The following is a 16389-nucleotide window of genomic DNA, read 5'->3' on the forward strand; positions in this document are numbered from 1 at the left end:
TGAAAAAGAAGCATAGCTCACAGTGCACAAATTCCCAAACTTTACTTGGCCAGTATTTAAGAATGAGACCACTTAGTGAATTGCAAAAACTTTACGCATAATTTCAAACCTTTATGAAACTTTTTCTCATATCCTTTAAGAGGGGGGTGGGGTGGGGGGGGGTGGTACTACTTCATAATAATATCCTATTCACAAGTACAGAAGTGTGGTTGATTCTCTGGGTAATTGGAGACATATCAGTACCGACTGGATAAAACACACTGGGTGAATGGATTAATGTGCAGTACTTCTTCAAAACTTTTGGAGTGACCCCTTACAGTTTCCTCTGCTTTATTCAGTCCTTCCATCCTTACTTCCATAGGCTTCTATTGAACTAACCTCTCTTTTCCATATGTACCTCGTTTTCCTTCAATAGATCACCTCAAAGTAGTCATCTTGCACTCTTACCTCTATTACACTTTTTCATTTCATTCACTGACATTTTCTTGTTCATAATGATCCTTGCAGGCTTTCCAGTAAAAGAAACACTTAACCACAAAGACGACTTAGCTGAGGGTGCAAGGCTGATCACACATCCTTTTATACTGAAATTAAGCTGCTATTTTTATTCACAATTTATGCTTTGGCTGTCATCGACATTGTTTGATTTTAATTGTTTATTGCTCTCTTTTTCACCACAGCTTCCAAGATCATATGTGGGACAATATGAAATTTTTGACATAGATCGCCAGTAAGTATATTTTAACTATCTTTCTCCTCATAGTAGTTGTGTACGTTGATATTAATCTTAGAAGTGTGGACATTGACAGATATAAGTAGTTTCTTAAAACCAGTGGACAATATACATTTTTTTTTATTTTGACCTACAGCAGCACAATACATTTTAGAAATGTCATCACTTGCTTTGAATTTGTGGAACACTTCAAGGAATAGTTTTGTGAATTTTTTAATGTCATGTATTTTGTAGTTCATAAATTAACTTTATTTTAAAGGACCAAATGCAGTAAATAATTTCCTCTATTTTAGAAGTTATTATTTTAAATTCAGTATATTGGGTCTGTTTCCACACGAATGACCCTACTGTATATCTTATCTACCATTCAAAAATCTTCTTCCTTTCTGTATGACAAATAGTTTGTGAATCAACAATTCAACATCTGTTTGAGCAATGTATAGTTGAGTGCTAATGCTGGCATAAACAAAAATGCTTTTGAAAATCTTGGTTGGCATTGAATTGTGATCTATAGCTAAACTTCTTGAACAACTAAAACTGTGCAGTGTACTGGCATTCGAATGAAAAGCTTTGTGTTTTGTGTGTGTTGGTAGGCAGTTACTCATAAACAACCAAACAGAGATGCATTATATTTACATGTACAAAAAAGGACAGCATGAATGGTGACTAGTTCGTTTGGCCTCTGGGAGTGTTTCTTATAAATACTGGGAAACCTGGGCTGGTCAACTCCTGAACATAGGCACCAGCTATCCTATCTACTCACAAAGTTTCAAGAACCAGTGTTAAGTGAGGAATATAGGTGGGAATTAGTGAAGTTTGGTGGCAGGAAGAACAAGACTTCTGGTCAGGCAAATACGGGGTTATAAATACAAAATCAAATAGGGGTAATGCAGGAGTAGGTTTAGTAATGAATAGAAAATAGAAGCATGGGTAAGCTACTACGAACAGCTTAGTGAATACACTATTGTAGCCAAGATAGACACAAAGCCCATGCATACCACAGTAGTACAAGTTTATATGCCAAGTAGCTCTGCAGACGGCAAAGAGATTGAAGAAATTTATGATGAGATAAAAGAAATTATTCAGATAGTGAAGAGAGACGAAAATTTAATAATCAGGCGGACTATTGACTAATAGTAGGAAAAGGAAGAGAAGGAAAAGTTGTAGCTGAATGTGGAATGGGTGTAAGGAATGAAAGAGGAAGCTGCCTGGTAGAATTTTGCACAGAGCATAACTTAATCATAGCTAACACTTGGTTTAAAAATCATGAAAGGAGGTTGTATATATGGTAGAGGTGTGGAGACATTGGAAGGTTTCAGATATATTGTACAATGGTAAGACAAAGATTTAGGAATCAGTTTTTAAATTGTAAGACATTTCCAGGGGCAGACGTGGACTCTGACCACAATCTATTGGTTATGAACTGTAGATTAAAACTGAAGAAATTGTGAAAAGGTGGGAATTTAAGGAGATGGGATCTGGATAAACTGAAAGAACCAGAGGTTGTAGAGAGTTTCAGAGAGAGCATTAGGGAATGATTGACAAGAAATATAGTAGAAGAAAAATTAGTAGCTTCAAGAGATGGAATAGTAAAGGCAGCAGCGGATCAAGTAGATAAAAAGATGAGGGCTAGTAGAAATCCGTGAGTAACAGAAGAGATATTGAATTTAACTCATGACAGGAAAAAATATAAAAATGCAGTAAATAAAGTAGGCAAAGAGGAATATAAATGTTTCTAAAATGAGATCAACAGGAAGTGCAAAATGGTTCTAAGCAAAAAAGGAAAGCAGAAAGGTGGAAGGAGTATATAGAGGATTTACACAAGGGCGATGTACTTGAGGGTGATATTATGGAAATGGAATAGGATGTAGATGAAGATGAAATGGGAGATATGATACTGTGTGATGAATTTGACAGAGCACTGAAAGACATAATTTGAAACAAGTCCCTGGGAGTAGACAACATTCCATAAGAACTACTGATAGCCTTGGGAGAGCCAGGCCTGACAAAATTCTACCACCTGGTGAACAAGATGTATGAGACAGGTGAAATACCCTCAGACTTCAAGAAGAATATAATAATTCCAATCCCAAAGAAAGCAGGTGTTGACAGTGTGAAAATGACTGAACTCTCAGTTTGATAAGTCATGGTTGCAAAATACTAACACAAATTCTTTACAAACAAAAGGAAAAACTGGTAGAAGCCGACCTCGGGGAAGGTCAGTTTGGATTCTGTAGAAATGTTGGAATACGGGAGGCAATACTGACCCTACGATTTATCTCAAAAGATGGGATAAGGAAAGAAAACCTACGTTTCTAGAATTTGTAGACTTAGTAAAAGATTTTGAAAATGTCAACTGGAATACTCTCTTTCAAATTCTGAAGGTCAGAGGAGTAAAATACAGGGAGCGAAAGGCTATTTACAATTTGTACAGAAACCAGATAGCAGTTATAAGAGTCGAGGAGCATGAAAGGGAAGCAGTGGTTGAGAATGGAGTGAGACAGGGCTGTAGCCTTTCACTGATTTTATTCAATCTGTGTATTAAGCGAGCAGTAAAGGAAACAAAAGAAAATTTTGGAGTAGGAATTAAAATCCAGTGAGAAGAAGTAAAAACTTTGAGGTTTCCTGACGACATTGTAATTAAGTCAGGGACAGCAAAGGACCTGGAAGAGCAGCTAAATGGAATGGACAGTGTCTTGAAATGAGAATATAAGATGAACATCAACAAAAGCAAAACAAGGATAATGTAATATGGTTGAATTAAATCAGGTGATGCTGAGGGAATTAGATGAGGAAATGAGACACTGAAAGTAGTAGATGAGTTTTGCTATTTGGGGAGCAAAATAACTGATGATGGTTGAAGTAGAGAGGATATAAAATGTAGACTGGCAATGGCAAGGACAGTGTTTCTAAAGAAAAGAAATTTGTTAACATCGAGTATAGATTTAAGTATCAGAAAGTCATTTCTGAAAGTATTTGTATGGAGTGTAGCCATGTATGGAAGTGAAATATGTATGGTAACTAGTTTATAGAAGAAGAGGACAGAAGCTTTTGAAATGTGGTGCTACAGAAGAATGCTGAAGATTAGATGGGTAGATCATGTAACTAATAAGGGGGTACTGAACAGAATCAGGGAGAAGAGGAATTTGTGGCACAACTTGACTAGAAGAAGGGGTCAGTTGGTACAACATGTTCTAAGGCTTCAGGGGATCACCAATTTAGTAGTGGAGGGCAGCGTGAAGGGTAAAAACCATAGAGGAAGACCAAGAGATGAATACTTGGAAATGAAGAAGCTTGTGCAGTGTAGAGTAGCATGGAGGGCTGCATCAAACCAGTCTCTGGACTGAAGACCGCAACAGCAACATAGGACTATACTGTAGCCTCCTATATATTAAAAGGTTGGACTAATTACCTCATGTACAAAGCCATAGGATCAGTCGTTCTTCCTGAACTCCATATGCAAAGTAAATTAGAAGAAACCCTTATACATAGTACAATGGGAAGTATCCTCTTCCATGCACATCAAAATGGTTTGCAGAGTATGGATGCAGATGTATCTGTAGAGACTTTCCATGCTGAAAAGCGTATCAGTGACCATGAGGAAACTGTAGCAACAATGGTTACCCAAATGCAGAAGGCAAGTAAAACAAGTGGAAATATTTTATATGTTCTGTAAACTAGCCAAAAAGGTGTTAGTGTCATACCTCAGCAAGGACCTTCAAACATTCAGCTGTTGGCAGTAGCCTGTAGAAGATCTGTAGCTAAAATTTAGAAAATAGTTGACCAACTACTGAATAAATATGTATACCAACAGCAGCAGAAAATGATGGAATGGGAGTAGGTTCAAAAATCAAATGGTTCTGAGCACTGTGGGACTTAACATCTGAGGTCATCAGTCCCCTAGAACTTAGAACTACTTAAACCTAACTAACCTAAGGACATCACACACATCTATGCGTGAGGCTTGATTCGAACCTGTGACCGTAGCAGTCGCGTGGTTCCAGACTGAAGCACTTAGAACCGCTTGGCCACCATGGCCGGCGAATGGGAGTAGGCTTTGTCATGAGTAGGAAGGGAAGCCAGAGAGTGAGTTACTATGAACAGTCTGTGGTAAGATAATTCTCATCAGGATTGACCTCAAACCAACACCAACAACATGCTGACATCATAAGCAGAAGACAGAGAGGGAAAGTATATGAGGACAATGAATGGGTAATACAGTATGTAAAGGGAGATGGAAGTCTAATAATCATGGGGGAGTGGAACAAAAGAGTAGAGGAGGAAATCAGTAGTAGGGGAGAGAACAGAAGAAAGAGCTACTGGAAAATTTGGGTTCAGTAGTAATAATCAGAGGGGAAAAAAGACTAATAGAGTTCTGCAATAAATTTCAGTCACTAATGGTTAATAGACGCATGCACACACACACACAGACACACACACACACACACACACACACACACACACACACACACACAGAGAGAGAGAGAGAGAGAGAGAGAGAGAGAGAGAGAGAGAGAGCTGTGGTTTGTAGTAATTGAAAGTCAAATTAACTTAAACTTTTCCAGCTTTTATGAGTTTGGTTCAATCCCTAGCTGTCATAGGTCTGTCTTGGTTTTGTCCAATCGTTGCTTCCTGGGTCATCTAAGCAGACATGTTCCTTGGCATCTTCTTGCCTTCATTTTCTATACCATTTTTGACTACCACATCAGTTCATAAAGTTCCTGGTTCTTCCTTCTTTTCCAGTCATGTGCGTCTTGCACTGGGCTAAAGACAGTATATAAAGATTTTGTTCCAATATTAACAGTTTTTTACTGTCCAGCTTTCTGGTACTTGAGTCGCTGTTCAATATAATGTCCCTGGAAATGACATTGCATTATATGCCTTGAGTTCTGTTTTGATGGAGAATGTGTGTGATGTCATTATATGTATCATGCTGAAATGTGTTCTGGATGTATTAATATTTTATTTATTAATTTGTGTAAATAAAATGCAACACATCTTTTTTTCTCAAAGCAGGATGGTTTTATTCATGGTTTGAAACACCATATTGTTCCCCAATTCTTTGGCAATACAATGCTACATTTCAGTGTAATCTCTGCTCAGTCCTAACATATTACACAATCTTAATGTGAGAGCCTGTATACCATCATGGGACCACTCCATTGGTATGTGTCTGAGCCACAGTATTGTTGCACCAATAACATTCTTATTATTGGTGCAGTGTCTCCCATGGAGTCCATCCTTCAGTGAGCCAAAGAGATGGAAGTCAGAAGGTGAGATCTGGCTTGTAGGGCAGATGAGGAAGAACAGTCCACTGCAGTTTTGTGATCTGTTCTTGAGTGTGCAGACTTGTATGTGGCCTATCATTATCACAGAGAAGGAGCAGCATGTTCTCATTACTGTGGTAACTAACAAGCTGTAATCATTTCTTAGCTTCCTAAGAGTCCCACAATAAACTTTGGAGTTGATCATTCTACCATGAAGCAGGACACTGAACACAATAGCCCCTTCAGAGAAGACTGTTGCCATGCCACTACCAGCTGAGGGTACTGTTTTGAATTTCTTCTTTGAAGGAGATATTGTGTGGTGCCATACCTTGGATTGCCCTTTTGTTTCAGATTCACAGCGAAGGATACATGTTTCGTTGCCTCTGACAATGTTGGACAAGAAATCATCATGATCAGCCTCATTACAAGCAAGCAATTTGGCACAGATATTCCTTCTTTCTTCTTTGTATTCTTCAGTTTGGCTTCAAGGAGCCTACTGCATACCAACCTATGAGCATGCCAACTGATGAACAAGTGTGTCAACACTACCAACAGGCATGCCAAGTTGAGCACTGAGTTGTGTAATTATTCAATTATCACATTGAACAACACCGCAGGCATCACAGCTGTGTGCAGCCTGCCTGCACATGTGAGATCAGTCAGGTTCTCTTCTCATCATTTTGCTGGTGACAGACATTTCATCCAGCAACTTACCATGTTTTTATCCACTGCCCGGTGTCTATAGACATTCTGTAGTTGCCTGTGTATATTTGTGATGGTCTGGTTTTCTGCCAAAAGAAATTCAATAATTGCTCTTTGTTTGAACACACCTCAGTTTCAGATACCCTCTGAAGACTTTTTATAGTACTGCTGAATACAGGGATTTACCAAAAATAATATGAGATGGAGTAGGAATGTTTAAGGATGTTGCTAACAAAATTACAATTCTTTTAACAAAAACTGGCTGAGAAAATATGTATTGCATTATTTATTGAACACCCTATGTAAAAAGTTGCAAAGATGATCTTTATTGGGGTTTTATCAATTCATTTCACTTGCTATGAATGATAATTGTAAGAAAATACAAATAAACATGCTTTTATGTCTACATATCACTGTGTACCTGACAAATAATGAAACTGTAGTTAAGCATTCAAAAATAGCTGGAGCAGTGGACAAATTCCTTAAAAAAGTTATCAACACATTTTTTTGCACGTAGTGTTCTGTTTCTTGCTGAACTGTGCCAGTCTCCATCACTGAGTACCTAACACATCTGATGTCATCATGAAACTTATTTCAGTAATTGCCTGCCAGCTAATGCCCCTCTCACTGACAGATTAACAGACCTAGGACATATTCTTACTTGTCCTCAGTCAGAATTTCCCAAATGTATAGAATCCCAGTTTACTGTATATACTGAGAAATGGCAGCACTACTGTTAAGCTGTTAAACCCTGGTGATGGTATTGCAATTCTCTAAATTTTCCACACCAGAGAGTGCATAAGGAGAGACATGAAATTCAAGATCTTATCATATGTATACAAATATTTTCCATGCAATTGTATGTTACTCACCCAGAGATCATTCAAACAGTTAATTTAAGGAATATGCTAAATCTGCTATTTTTTTCCTCGATTCATCACATGCTGTTGAAGTAGGTAGAGTAAATGATAGTGATGGTGTGACAATCTATACTTTCTTCTAAGTAATTAGTGGCCCTCACATAGAATGGATGTAACTTAAGTGCATTTGTTTCATTATATTAGAACAGACAATTGGTCAGTTAACAATATTATTTATAGTTGTGTGTACAAAGAGAAATGTAACTTTTAGTCCTAAAACTGAGAATAACTACTTTTTTCCAGGGAAAGCTATCCATTACTGAGTATGGAGAAGAATGAAGATAGGCATTTGCTAAATCTAGTTGTTTGGGCACCAGTAGGAAATGGGCTTGCATATGTTTATCATAATAATATATATTATAGACAAACTGTGGATTCACAAGATTACAAGCTTACTCAAACTGGTATTCCACATGTTGTGTACAATGGTGTACCAGATTCAAATTACTTGGGTAAGAAATAAAGTAATTATTGTTTTTATTTTTATTTTTTCATTTCTTTGTTGTTTTCTGTTGATCAAAGCTTGAAAGAGAACTATGAACAATATGGATTGTACCTGAAGTGACAATTGAAAGTTTGTGCAAGGATCAATACTTAAACCTAGATTCACTTATCGCATCAGACAGATATCAGCACAGTTACTGTGATAATTAACTATTCTCACCTTAATCAGTGCTCTCATGTTTATATATATATATCATCAGCCATGTATTACTCACTACTAGATTTTGGCCTTTCCCCAGATGTATCCACATGTTATGATCTTCATCTTTTCCCATCCAAGTTTTTCTGCTTGTTTCTTTATGTCATCAGTTCATCTTCCATTAGGGTGTCCTTCATGTCTTTTCTTATCATGATGCATCTAACACACAATCTTCTTAGTTCATCTCCCATTATTTTGTGTTGTTATATGGCATGTTCATCTCCATTCCAGTTTTTTTAAAAGTCACTATCATCCCTGAACCCCATCTCTACTCTTATCCATTTTTTGTCTTCCTGTTCCTTCTTCTTATGCCCAACATACATTTTTCCTTTATCTATTTGGCAGCCTCCAGCATCCACTTTGTGAGGTGAGCTTCTAAGACATTTTTATCCTCCTGTTTATTTCTTTAAGGTCCCAGCTACTTGTTGTTTTCAGATTTCCTAACAATACAAGTTTATCAATTGTGTCTCTGATTTCATTATTAATCTTTACTATGTTATCAGCACACAGATTTTGCATTATTTTGGTATTAATCTATTTATTCTTCTTGCTTACTACCATGCTTGCTATGTTATTCTTCCATCCTTTGCTGAAGTTCTTCTGGATCCAAAGCAAATAAAATAATGTGCTCTTCAAATCAAAGCTTGTTACGTAAAATTCATTTACATGGAGTCCTTCTTCATCCCAGCTGAGTGATTTGTAAACCTCTGTAATGACTGCAGAGAACATGCTCGGTCTCGGTGAAATGAAGATAACTTTCTCAGTTCTGAAATGTTTCATTCTCTTAATATAGTCAAGTGACAGAACTTGCGGTATATATCGCTCAAGGAATTCTTTTCGGTAGATTCTATTTCTTGATCTCAAGTGCTACCAGCACAGATTTAATGTGAATGAGTCGAGTACATTCTCATAGCCCATAAATGCCATACAAATGGTAACTGATTTTCTATAACTTTACTGAGAATCTATTAATAGGTCATTGTGCTACAGTGACTTCTAAAACCAGCTTGTACTTTTCCTTGGTTGACGATTGGAGCAACAAAGCCCACATATGTAGTTAAAAGTGTGGTCAACTGACAAATGTAAGTCCCTCTAACCTCAGTGTTCTGTAACATTGTTTGATGAAGTTTCTGGATGTGACTGCCTATACTCAGTTTGTTCCTCAAACGAACCTCCATTTTTCAAATTTGGTGTTATCAGTTTGTTACACTTTGTACATAATTCCTTTAATGACAGGGCAATACTTCCAACAAATTACAGAGATGACACTGAGTTCTGTTTCATCAGCAAGTTTTAATTTCTCATGGAAGTTGATTTTAGGAAAACTACTGCTGCATAGATTCATATCACTTGTTGCTTGACATAAGATATGTTGGCATTGAAAATGATTGTGTAATTTGCCAGTTTGTTGCAAAGGCTATCACAGGTAGGCTTATAATTTATTTATGTTACAGAGGCTGAAAAGAACATGTGGGCAAACTGTGACTGCTTTGATTGGTGCACATATATCTGTTTAAAACATCTCACTTCTTTTAATGGACATTGATAATCACCTTATTAATAAAGTAAATAAATTTTGTATTAGAGTTCAGGGTGTAAATTTGTGGCTATTTAAGACCTTCATAGATCACTGTGAACTTAATGTTACATGTTTACTGGAGACACCTTCTATAGTATTCAGTTTCAGTTTAATTTTTTTGTTCAAAAGATAATGTGCTATGTAAAACCAACTGACAGATGTCAGTCATCAGATAAACAAGGGATGTTGAGGTGTTTCATACTATTATTTAATTACTGAGGGAAATTGCAGCAGAGAAGATACATCAATCACAAAATAAAAAAGTACTCTTCTCAATAGTAAATGTATATCTTCGAGTGCCATCAATTGCGTTCTGAAACCATTTTTTATATTCTTCACATTTAAATTAAAAAGAAAGGTGTAGCTTAAAGGTTTAACAACAACTGAATAATTTGTGATCGGAATGATATATAAAATAAAGGAAAGGCAACTGCTCACATACAGTTGATTGATGTGTGCCACATAGAAACATGCAACAGAAAATAGAATTTACACTAACTTTTGAGCTATTGCTCTGTCTCTAGCAAAAGCACTCATATTCACACAAACAGACATACAAATTCACATCCCTGAGTCACAGATGTGTGCATTTGTGTGTCTGATGGTTGTGTGCGTAAATGTGTGAATTTTTGCTAGAGAAAGACCAAAAGCTCAAATGCTAATGTTATTGCTGTTTTGTGTTGTGTGTTTCAATGTACCACACATCAGTCAGCTATAGATGAGCAGTGCCTTTCCTTCATTTTATAGCTTATAATTTTGATTTTTTTGTTTTACCATAGTTTGAAGTAAAAGCTATATTTTTTGGCTTTGTGTGCTATTTTGGAACTGGGATTTTTAGTCTGTTTCCATTTGGGTAACAGGTGTGTGTTATTTATAGTAGCATTGGTGAGTATATGCAGCAAATTAAAGATCGGTTTTCTTGGAATTTCTCAGCAATTTGGTACCCTAAGGATGAAGCTATGTGGTTCTCACCAAATGGAAAAACCCTGGCATATGCAAGTTTCAATGATACATTAGTTCATACCATGCCAGTAATCCAGTATGGAAGCTTATACCCTGAAGTGATTAACATTCATTATCCAAAGGTATGAATTATAATTGTTTTGGTATACTACAAAATATTTAACTTCTTCTGGACAATCACCCTTTTTTGATAAATCTTTCTAAATGTTGTAAGTGCATTAACTACTTCTTGTTGCATGACTGTTTGCCACAAAAGCCTGGGACACCAATACCTGAAGTTTCTGTACAACTGATTGATCTGGATTTGGCAATGAAAAATGTTTTGGACAACTCAAAACTTATTTTACCCCCACAGGATTTCGAAAACAGGTAAAATGTTCAGTGTTGATTATGGTCATGATAATGATAATAATACAGGTTTTGTTGTTGCTGTGGCCTCAGTCTGAAGGTGGGTTTGATTCAGCTAGTCAAACCAGGCAATAATGTGCAAGTGTCTTCATCTCTGCATAATTACTGAAACCTACATACATTCAACCCTGCTTAATGTTGTCAAACTTTCTTGGCTTTCTACAAATTTTATACATTTTACCAAACTGATGATTCCTTGATGCCTCAGGGTGTATCCTATCAGCTGATCCTTTCTTTTAGTCAAGTTGTGCCATAAATTCTTCTTTTTCCCAAATACTGTTCAGAACCTCCTTATCAGTTATCCAGACTACCAACCTAATATTCAGCATTTTCCTGTAGCATCACATTTCAAAGGTTTCTGTTCTCATCTTGTATGAATTGCTTATTATTTGATTTTTCACTTCTGTGCAAGGCTACTATTATCTTAAATAATAATAGTGGAGTTGCAATTAAAATTGATGTCTAACATTCTTACAAATGGAATAACAGGTAGTGAGTGCAACACATAGAGTGAATTCACTGATGTGTTTAGTTAGTTAATGTTCCAGAGATCATTTTGCATGATAAATTGCAATGGAGTGGAATGAGTCATTTTACATTCACATCAAAAATTAATTTGTAAACATAGCTACAAGATGAATATTTGTAATTTCTTATTTTCTTTATTTTTTTAAATACACAGATGTGAGGTAGTAATTCCTACCCACCACCTTTTACACATTTACACATTACAATAATAGAAATTCTTCTACAGAATAGGAGTCACCAAGGAGAAACATTTCAGTTTGTTTTCAAGTTTTACTTTGATGTCTGTCAGACATTTTATATCACTAGGTAAGTGATCAAAAATTTTTGTTGCACTATTTTTCACCCCCTTTTTGTGCTAAAGACAACCTTAAAGTGGAGTAATGAATGTCATTTTTCCTTCTGGTATTGTAATTATGTACGTTATTGTTCCTTTTGAACTGTAGTGGATTATCTGCAACAAACAGCTTCATGAGGCAATAAATAAAGTGGGAAGCAGTAGTAAGAATGCTGAACTCCATAAATAGATATCTAAATAATGATTGTTGATGATTGATATGTATTATTCTTACAGCACATTTTTGAACATGAAGACTCCTTCTTAAAGATGAGTTACCCCAGTACATTATTCCATATGACACTATCAAATGGTAATATGTGAAACATGTTAGCTTAGTGATTTGTCTCTTCCCAAGATTTGCAATGATTCTAGGTGCTAATGTGGTTGAACTCAGTTGTTTTAGCAATTCCAAAATGTGCTTTTTCCAATTTAAATTCTGGTCAACATTGAATTACTAAGTGCAAATTTCTGCATTCTTTCCTCACCAGGTGTTATTCTTATCACTGGTGTAGTACCATTAGATGTTCAAAACTGAATATGTTGTGTCTTTTTAAAATATAGAATGAGACCATTCACAGAAATCAGTCAATGATATTTTTGAGAACATTGTTTTCCATTTCTTCTGTTTCTGTATGTATGCTTGGATTGATACAGTACTTGTGTCATCTGCAAAAAAGAACTAATTCTGCTTGGCGTATATTAGCCAGAAGATTGTTTACATATATGATGCACAGTATTAGACCAAATATTGAGCCTTGGGGAACACTGTAAGTGATTTCTCCCCAGTCAGAATTGCATCCCCAAACTGTATTGGTTGAAATACTAAGTGCAACTTTCTGCATTCTTTTGGTTACATATGACATTATCCATACACTGTCTATGCCACCAATCCCATAAAACGTCAATTTATCTAGGAGAATGCTGTGATTCACACAGACAGATGCCTTAGATAGGTCGCAGAAAATACCAACTGGTGCTATTTTATTATTTAATGCTTGTAAAATTTGGTGAGTGAATATGCAATTGGTGGTCTCAGTAGAACAACTCTTCTGAAACCCAAACTGTGATTTGCTGATGATGTTATTGTTGCTAAGGTGAGATACTATTTTAGAATATATCATTTCTCAAAGAGATTGGAAAATGATGTCAGCAGTGAAACATGTCAATAATTACTGCCATCTCTCCTAAAGAGTGGTTTAACAATGGCATATTTAGGTCTCTCTGAAAAAAAAAAAGCCTTGAGTTAGTGATACATTACAAATTTCAGGTAAGACCAGTGTTATTTTATGGAACTAATAACAGATATTTAGTACTTTATTGGAAACACCAGCAAAACCAGATGAGCTTTTATTTTTGATAGAATGTATAATTTTCTTAATTTTGCCTCAAGGAAAGTTGGTGACACTTTTGTTAAGAGTTACTTTTTCAGTATACTACTGAGATTTTTCTGTTGAACTGTTTGTCCATATCCTTTCTACTATATTTAAGAAATGATCATTAAATATGTTTGCTACCTGTGACTCTTCCTTTATAGACATTCCATTCAGCTTGATAGTGATGTTATCTTGCTCTGTGACTGGTTGTCCTCTCTCTCATTTCACTACATTCCATATAGCCTTAAGATCATTGTCGGACTTGCTGATTTCTGACATTTGTGCATGTACCTTGATTTTTTGATAACATTTCTTGGTAATTTTGAGTTGTTTTTGTAGTGTGCAACTACTGCAGGATCTCCACTTGTTCTTGCCAATAGATACATGTCCCTTTTCCTTTTGCAAGATACTTTAATCCCTCCAGTGACCCATGGCTTTTTACATGGCTGTTTAATGTCTTTTCTGACTAGCTTACATGAAAAGCTATTTTCAATTAATGATATGAATTTATCATGGACTTGATTACATTTTATGATAGCATTTGGTTCATTATAAATTTCACCCCAGATCATCACTTGTAAACTATTCTTAAAAACATTTGTCCCTCAGTCATTAATTATGAGGTCTACTCAAAAAATTTCAGAACTTTGTCCCCAAAATTTTTCTATGCTTACCTTCTACTTATTGTGTGATCTTCTTTGAAATATCATCCAGCACAATTGATACACTGCTCCCAATGCCATTTCCACTTCTGGAAGCAGTCTTGGAATACCTCTTTCTTTATCACATCTGTAAATCTTCTTTTACCTTGTGTATAATTGCACATTTTCATCCTTTCAGTGGGGTGCAGGAATGCCAACCCCATTTTGCTCCAACACACCACTGGCATGAACTATGAATATTCCAAAAATTTTTGAACAGATCTTGTATTCTAATTTCCACTAAGGCCTATCTGTACTGTAAGACACTGTGTTATTTACCTTAATTAACTGTGCATCATGACGAGAGACAACATTTGGTACGGGATAAACACTTATTTTATTGTTTTGAGCTTCACCAAAGAAAACATCAGTTCAAGTCCTTCTGTCCTTATCCACCAATAATAGAAAGTTAATTGTGGAGATCAAATTGTAGATTTCAAATACAGATAAGGTTTTCAGATAATTTCTTCCTGTCAGTATGCTTTAGAAAATCACACTGAAGTTCACTACAGACTATTAACTGTTTGCTGCTGTCTCACAGATGGCACAGTAAGGAATCCAGAGGCCTCATAAAGAGTTCAGAATTTCCGAGAGGGGTCCGCGTGGAGTTACATTAGAAGTGAACTATTTTTCAGTATTAATTCACAAATGCACACTTCTATATGCTGATTACTACAAAATATACTTGTCTCAACATTTTTGAACTTGTGTTCTGTCTTATTATATGTAACAACTCCTCCTTTTTCAATATTAGTTCTGCATGAGTAAGCTGCAATAATGTAATCTTTTATATGTAACTTATCTAACTCTGCAGTTATGTGGTGCTTAGATAGGCACTGGGTGTTTATCTTTTCAGAGCTCTCTAAATTTTCTAAACAGATGGGAAGCTCTTCTGCCATATTACCCAGTCCTCTAACAATTTGATGAAATAAAGCAAACCTACTTTTTTGTGCATTCTTGAGCATTTTGTGAAGCTCTTCTGTTATTTTAATTTCTTTCAAAACAGGGCGCCTGAATCCGAATTCCAACCTAAAGAAAGGTGCCTCTGTGACATCATTAATCACAGGGAATTTGCTTTGTGTGATGGCAGCCCCCATGTGTTATCTAGAAGAAGCTCAGCCAATGTAACTTTCCCTCTCCTATCCAGGTGTAGGCCATGTCTAGTATATCCCCATCTCCTAATTGTAGCAACAGGCACTAGTTCACATGTGTCAGTAAGACATATCATACACAGCAATATTAATACAAAAGTTTTCATTAATAAAGTTAAAAACATTGTGTGGTTTGAGGCATGTTTTATGAATAATAGAAGGGAAAAATAGAAAAATGGAAAAGCTAAATACATAGTTTCAGATGTGTCATGTTTTCTGTCACAGGCCTGAAAGGGAAAAAAAATAAAAGAGATGAATTGATTTATTGTTTTTTTGATCAAATGCATGAGCTTGTTATGAGAAAACTGGAAAAGAAGAAAATAAAAGCATGTTAGATATGGCATAGTGATTTAGAAGGATACTGAAAATGAAATAGATTGATAACAGATGAGAAGCTGCTCCACAACATTGGTGGGCTAAGAAATATAAGGAAAACACTAATTAGGAGGAGGAACAGGATGACAAAATGTACAATATGTGATCTAAAAGTAACAGGAATTTTGACATGTGGAATAATCGGGTCTACTGCCGGATGTTTGGTCACTCTGGTACAATATTTCAGCCACGTAACTCGTTGCCTTCTTCAGGTGCTACCTGAGACTGCCGTATTGGAGGGTCTTGCTGGACAAGATCCTCCAATATGGCAGTCTCAGGTAGCACCTGAAGAAGGCAACGAGTTACATGGTCGAAATATCGTGCCAGAGCAACACAAACATCCGGCAGTAGACCCAATTTTCCACATGTCAAGATCTCGCTGGGAAAGCCTGAAGAGTTACAACAGGAATTTTTCTTTTTCTTAAAAAAAGCTTTATTATTTATCAAAATCGACTTTGTCCCCTTCAAAGTAATCCCCTCAGATATAATTCAATTGTGACAGCACTTTTTCCAATCTTGGAAGTACTTCTGAAACTCCCTTTTCATTATGGTGTTCAGCTCCTTCAGCAATCCTGTTTTTATCTAATTAATGATGGCGAAACAACATTCTTTCACGGTTCTCTTCAGCCTTTGGAACAGTAAGAAATCT

At 36.1% G+C, this 16389-nt stretch overlaps 1 protein-coding gene across 1 annotated transcript in view; it reads left to right on the top strand.

The window, feature by feature from the left end:
• The window catches only part of LOC126263288 (venom dipeptidyl peptidase 4-like), a 276946-nt gene that overhangs the window by 189026 nt on the left and 71531 nt on the right, over window positions 1–16389 (top strand). Inside the window, exons 5-8 of the mRNA XM_049960374.1 lie at window positions 681–730; window positions 7866–8074; window positions 10838–10989; window positions 11124–11236. Coding sequence (XP_049816331.1) covers window positions 681–730; window positions 7866–8074; window positions 10838–10989; window positions 11124–11236 — 524 coding nt within the window. The remainder of the gene's footprint in view (window positions 1–680; window positions 731–7865; window positions 8075–10837; window positions 10990–11123; window positions 11237–16389) is intronic.

Source organism: Schistocerca nitens, chromosome 6, assembly GCF_023898315.1.
Source record: "Schistocerca nitens isolate TAMUIC-IGC-003100 chromosome 6, iqSchNite1.1, whole genome shotgun sequence".
In the NCBI taxonomy this organism is placed as follows: domain Eukaryota; kingdom Metazoa; phylum Arthropoda; class Insecta; order Orthoptera; family Acrididae; genus Schistocerca; species Schistocerca nitens.